At 39.9% G+C, this 7172-nt stretch overlaps 1 protein-coding gene across 1 annotated transcript in view; it reads right to left on the minus strand.

Annotated features, from left to right (window-relative positions):
• The window catches only part of LOC101863362, a gene marked incomplete in the record, with an annotated part of 88148 nt that overhangs the window by 66036 nt on the left and 14940 nt on the right, over window positions 1–7172 (minus strand). Inside the window, 1 exon segment of the mRNA XM_013085627.2 lies at window positions 6621–6717. Coding sequence (XP_012941081.1) covers window positions 6621–6717 — 97 coding nt within the window.

Raw genomic sequence — 7172 nt, forward strand, 5'->3', positions numbered from 1 at the left:
TAGGAACAATGGCAATTCGAATGGAGTTATTTGGACGGGTGGAGGTGCCGCTAAGCATATTGACAATGTAGCCGAAAAAGAGCCTCGCTCTCGCTCGAAGATTTCTTCGTGGAGTCCGTCAGGCCCATTAAGGAAACGAAAAAAAAAATCATCATCATCATCATCATGATCATCATCATCATCATCATCCTCATCATCATCATCATCATCATCATCATTGCACTGTAGGAAAAGAGGAGGCGGATAGGACAATCTTAAGTAATTTCCGGCCAATAAATGTATAGTAAGCAAAAAACATTTGTTGATTACTAGAATGGCTCAAAATGGCTCAACTACTTAATTAGTTTATTATCCAGGCCTTTTCACAAATGAGCTAAAAAAAATAATCTAAGGGAAGAACTGTACATACTATAGGGGGAGAGGTAAAACGTTGACATCCCGACATGCTATCCTATTACCACTCAGTTATATTATGATTTTCCTTCCATACTTGAAGTTTTTTAAGCATTGCACTTCTGGAAAAATAAATCCTTATATTTCACTAAGCTAAGCTGATATCTCACTCGTGAAATTTAAAAATTTGCGTTAATCACTACGCGCACTATATTTGCCTTCTAAACCATAACCTTTTTAAAGCAAAGTATGGACAATCAATAAACAGCTGGAAAGAACAATTGTAGCGACAGAGTTGTGGTTCATAAGACGCATGCTACGTATCCCATGGACAGCTAGAAAAACAAATGAAGAAGTCCTGGTTGAAGCAAATTGTAGAAAACAGCTTATCACGAATATAAGAAAACGACAGGCAAGTTTCTTCGGACACACAATGCGGAAAGAAGCATTGGAGAATATTGTAACAACAGGACAGTTTGATGGAAAGAGAAGCAGAGGCAGACATAGGGAAAAGATACTGGACAAGATGACAACATGGTTGGGAGCAGCAAGATCAACAGACACCATTGCTTTATTCTTGGAATCATTGTTATAAAAAATCACCAGCCCACGAGGTTATCAATATGCGACCTTTCGGAGAAAACATAGCAGGTTGGTGTTTTTTAGCAAACTTTTCACAGCAACCTTGATTTCTTTTTCGTTCCCAAGTGTTGAACTCTCAATACTGCTTTCATATAAAAGTAAAGGTGAAAATCTGACGGTGCCAAATCAGGATGAAAAGTACATATATCTTGGTGCGACAGTATTTTCCATCCAAGCGAGATGATTGTCTTCCTTGTTCTGGCACTCGTATGTGGGTGGACATTGTCATGGCGGAAAACAACACTCTTTCCATGTCTACATTTTTTCTGACGCGTGATGGTTAACACCTATTTTGGGTTTCCTGCTCAGAACTTCGAGTTTTTCTCAGTTGGTACGTCAGCAACAGAAATAGTACATTATTCCTAACTGGGCTGAAGTCGTAGTTTGAAATAAACAGGTAGGCAAAATGCTTTATTGTAAAGGTCTGTGTCTTAGTGGTAGATTTGAGTCATTTTATTTTTAAATGTGACATTTTAGATTCTCATTTTTTTGGGGAAAAATGAACTTTTATGAAAAATTTTAAAATATTATTGATCAAATGAATCTACCATCTATAGACATAAATGTGACATTTCAGAGCTTGATTCAAATTAGAGCGCAACGGCAACTTTTGTGTTATCTTCCTAGGAAAATGTTCTTTCCTGTTTATATCGTTATTATTATTATTACTATTATTGTTATTTTTACTATTTTCAAACCTATTCTAGGAGGCACTGTGTAGGGAGAACGAAGGAGAGACAGACAGAAGAAAAGATGGGAGATAGCATCCGAGAATGGACAGCCAAGGAGCTGCGGGACACACTGACGAAATCAAAGAGCCGAGAGGAGCGGAGCAGATTTTTTTTTTCATCTGACAGAGGCGACCCAACATATGATAAATCTACGAGAGTAGAAGATAAATATTAACAGATTTACATGTCTCCAAATATTATATTTATAACTTGTAGTTTAGCGGGTTGTTGGAAGGCGACACTGGTAGCTTCTACCTCTTTACTTTACTTCTGTTGTTTCTGTGTCTATCTTACTTTTTCCAAGCATTAAATGACCATCATAATAACGATGAGCTACGCTGTACTCAAAAGCAAAAAAAAACAAACAAAACAAAGAAATAATCACGTGTAGTTTTTTCCTGTTTCCTTTTCTAGATGTTGCATTTTTATTCATTTTGCATTCATCTTATCAATCATTGAGTCTATTTACGTTGAATAAATTTCAATTTACCAATCTAATTATTTGTTTGTATTTATCTATTCATTTTATATATTTTTTTCAATTTAGTGTGACTAATTTTAAGGGGGGGGGGGGCTTAGTTACCATGGTGTGTGATGGTGGTGTGGGTTTAAGACGCAATATCAAAATATTATGAAATTAACAAGGCATGTGACTCTGTATATGGGTGAATTGCTTTTTCGGATCGGCTGGGTGGGAGCAGGGCACATCGTTGAACTAAAAAGCTGATGGCTCTTGTTCGAATGCCTAACCGGGTGCTCTTGTCTCCAAGACTCCCAACTCTTCATCATCATCATCATCATCATCATCATCATCATCATCATCATCATCATCATCATCATCATCATAAAGAGAGAGAGAGAGAGAGAGAGAGAGAGAGAGAGAGAGAGAGAGACACTAGGAAAATGTTCTTTCCTGTTAGCAACAGAAATCAGAGAGCTGTGTCACTGGAATAGGTTGTTTTTTTTGTGGGGGGAGGGGTGAAAGCAAGCTTTGTCATATTGGTGAAACTATGTCTATTCATCAGGCAAATAATTTTTTTAAAAACCACTTCAGTTTTACGATTCACGGATAATTATTTCGGATTAAAGTGCCAAATTTAAAAATTAATGAAAATGTTAGTTTCAGTTTGTGATTCTCACTCTACTCTAAGATCAAACACATTGTGATTATATGAATTTCTATTCCTTTTAGCAGTAAAATGAAGCTAATCTCATACTTACTTTTAAAACACAAAGTTCTAGATTCTTTTAATGAACGTAAAGGGGGGGGGGGTAACAAGAGGGAAAGTGGGTAACAGGAAAGAAAGTGGATAACAGGAGGGAACATATTAAGACTGTTATCAGGTTCTAACAGCAAATCTCCCCAAGAACGAAACACCTGTGTACATACATTTTTATTCATATCAACAAAAGGAATAACTGAAGAATGGATGGCGATGCTAAAGGCATGTATCATATTCTGTTATTTATTGGGTGTAGTTACCAGTGTAAAAAAAAAAGAAGAAAGGCATCGAGCAATAAGTGGGCGTTGAAACGAAAAAGCTAATGCTCCTGGCAGGGCCACCCATGCCATACAGGTCGACGGGTAGAGGTCAGACGAAGCGTGATCCACCGGCCCTCCAGGTTTCGGAGGTTCAGCTAAGGGCTCACAACCAAGACTAGTAAAAAGCATATGTTACGGAAACAGCAACAAAGAAACGAAATATATCGCGAGACATCATTGAATAGGATGGTTTGGACGCGTAAAGAGAATGGGGTCCCAACTCGTGATTCGATGGCTTCAGGGCAAAAGGAAGGATAATAAAAAAGATGGATTGATGGAGTCAAAGACATCTTTCAAAGGCGCAATAGCCGATCCGAAAAGCAACACACCTGGCCCATGTCCGAGAGCTGCATCCCTGCTCGACACCTCGCATTATAAGAGATGGGATAAAGTAACAGAAAAGTAAAGTTACCAGTGTGTAATGTTGACAGTTGATTTTGCAAAACCCCAACGTGGGTGTTTTGTATTTTTTCTTTCATTTTATTCTCAGGTATTAAGGTAGGTAAGATAAGATCGAGCACCCAGCCTGTTCAGATTAGGACTTACAATTTCAAAGGTCCCGTATGATAGTTTCACTTGACCAAAAAACCCCCAAACAAACTTGGTGGTTCTAAAACTGAAAAATATAGGACTTTCAGCAAAAGTCAAGTTTAATTCTGTCAAAAAAACTACTGTATTACAGCAACTCTAGTCAGTATAAACAATAAGAGTGTCTTTGAAAAGTACGTGCCTGTCAGTCCAGAGATTTGATGGTTCTACATCTTCATCTTCACCTATCCCATAAACTGGATGTCCGTCGGGGCGATTTTGAAAATTTGGCCTCCAGCTCACTCCACTCCTTCCGGTCTTCAGCTTTCTGTATCCTGTATTTGAGTTTCAGGCCTGTCCATTCCTTGATGTTTTCCTCTCAACTCTTCTTCGGTTTGCCTCTATTCCTTTTCCCCTGGACTCTGCCTTGCAGGATCATCTTGGCAAGGCCGGATGAACGGGTGATGTGTCCATACCATTGCAGCTTGCGTATCCTGACCAGAGTGAGAAAGTCAGCATACGGTCCAGTTTCAATTTTTATCTGTTGTTTGACTTCATCTTTTGTGAAGTGATCTTTGTATGAGATACCAAGGATTTTTCGGAAGCATCTCATCTCCATAGCTTTGATCCTTATTTCAAGGTCTGCATTCGTGGTCCAGAATTCACATGAATACATGAATACTGACATGACCAAGGGACGCATGGTGATATTTTTGTCGTTCCAGATGGTATACAACTTGGTCATTGCTGTTGAAGTTTGCGCTTTTCAGGACATTATTTCTGGTTTTGATCCTTCGTCTGTCACTATTGCACCCAGGTATTTGAAGCTGCGTACGGTCTCAAGCCTCTTTCTGTTGACCTGGATGTCCACTGTAATATTCTCGTTGGTGTTAGACATCAGCTTGGTCTTTTCAGCGCTGATTTCCATACTGTCGGCTGTGGAGGTCTTTTCAAGATGGTCTACTCTTAAGCTGTCTAGTTCTTGCTCTTGTTCCGAATGCCGTCTATGACGTCTGCAAAACGTACGTTATTAATCGTTAGCCCCCAATACTGACTGTTCCTTCGTGATCTTCAAGAGCATCTATCATGATCCTCTCCAAGAAAATGTTGAAAACAGTGGCTGAGAGCAGACAGCCCTGGCGTACTCCCACTGTTGTACGGAAACATTCCCCAATGTTGGTATTGAATAAGACTGCTCTCGTAGCTTTGTTGTATAGTCTTTCTGTAGCATTCTACATGTGCTTACATAAAACGGCAATGAATGTTAAATTCACAGTACTGTAAAGTGATGAACTTATCGTCATTAACTCCCTGGGCTGTAGCAGTGGAACGAGAAGAAGAAGAATGAAGAGTTCACAGGTACACTCGGGTGTCGTTATCCAATTATCTTTAATCCCCGAATAAACGTAAAAATCTCTTCCACAGGTGGTGGTAAAGAAATTTTTTGGGGTGAAAATTATGAAGTTATCGCAAACAGAATAAAGATTTAAAAGATTAGAGTGCGCATGCATTTGACTGATCCTTCGAGTGAAGGTTGTGTGTCTGTGTGTGTGAATGATCTCTATAGTTCGTGTGTGTGTGCGTCTCTGTGTGTAAGTGTGTGAGTGTGTGTGTGTGTTTGTATGTATGTGTGTGTGTGGGCGTGTGTGTACGAGAGTGTGTATGTGTGTGTAGAGATGTATGTGTAATTTTAAGTGTATGAGCGTGTGTACATGTGTGTATGTGTATGTGTATGTGTGTGTGTTTGTTTGTTTGTTTCAGTTTAAGCTTAAGAGTCTTTTCGTGTGGGTATGAGAGAAAGTTTTAAAAAGTAAAATAGTTAGACAAGGAGAAAGAGAGAGTGGGAGAAAGAGAGGCTGACAGAAACACGGACAAATAAAGAGAGAGAAGGAGAAGAGAGAGAGAGAGAGAGAGAGAGAGAGAGAGAGAGAGAGAGAGAGAGAGAGAGAGGGGGGGGAGAAAGAAAAAGAAAGAGAGAGGGATAGAGACGGAGAGAAAGAGAGCGTATGAGTATAATATCGTATAATAGAAGCGCACGTGTAATATGCAAACAAGCGCATTCATATCCGTGTGCTAGTGCGATCAGTCAACACCCCGAAGCCCCCCACCCCCTTCTCCTCACCGTGTTACCCTGTACTGTTATGCTTTTATGTTTGCTTTGGTATATGTTTTACGGCGCCAGCAACTGCTTAAGGACATATGAGCGCGCGGGACATGTCAAACGTTTCCAGTTTAGTAGGAATGTTTAATTTTGCCCTGAAAAATCCTACTCTTATTGATTTTAAGACCATCAAGTGTTCTTTAACGTGCGCAAGTTGCACACCGGACATCCGAGATTTTTTTGCCCTTATCAAAGAAGGCTATGCGTTCGATCTGACTAACCCTAGGATCGAGGGTATGGCTGAAAGACAGCTGTAGAAGGAGCCAAGGGGTAGCAGTAGAAAGGCTGCAGAAAGAGTCAGGAGCCCTGAGGAGGGAGTAAAGGCGGGGGTGTGGGGATTTATGTGAAGCGTGAAGACAAAATTAGTTACTTCTTGGATTTGAACCCTATGAAAATAGATACATCACACTCAAAGGATAGGTTTTTACCTTTCATAAATATGAATTTAACAATAAAAGGCATGTTTTACTAAAAGAACATGGCATCAAAAGAAAATCTATATATTTTACCCTAGTATCGATTTTTTTACCAATATCTCCATTTGTGGATTGCAAGAAGTAACTCATTTTGTCCGCTCGCCTCACATATTAGTATTATTATGTTAAACACACTAGGACCTCACCTGAGTTTGGCAGCATCCTTCTCCCGCATCTGAAGCTCCAGGTCCTTCCTGTAGGCATCCTGTCTTCTCCGCTTAGCACTGCTGGTAGCGTCATTGCCTGAGGGGACACAAATCGCCAGGGAGTGAGGTTGTTTAGTCCCAGTGTTAAGTCATATACAATAAAATTAGGTGGTATAAGTGCCTAATACTAAAAGTGTTACTAGATGGTACCATTCTAATAAGAGAAGGAGAAGGGACTAGGAACGAGCGATATATGTTTGATAGGAAAGATGGAGCAAACCACACCAGGGCACCATCAAAGCTCCTTAACCATGTGAGTTTGACATTGACTATACAGACACAGGCTTTACTTTTAATACACACATATATACAAAGACAGACAGGCATACAGACAGACAGACCACACACACACACACACACACACACACACACACACATACATACAGACACATACACAGGCAGACACATACATAGACGCACACACACAGACAGGCACACAGGATGGTTTGGACGCGTAAAGAGAATGGGGTCCCAACTCGTGATTCGATGGCT

This window comes from Aplysia californica, unplaced genomic scaffold (genome assembly GCF_000002075.1).
Source record: "Aplysia californica isolate F4 #8 unplaced genomic scaffold, AplCal3.0 scaffold00391, whole genome shotgun sequence".
Taxonomy (NCBI): domain Eukaryota; kingdom Metazoa; phylum Mollusca; class Gastropoda; order Aplysiida; family Aplysiidae; genus Aplysia; species Aplysia californica.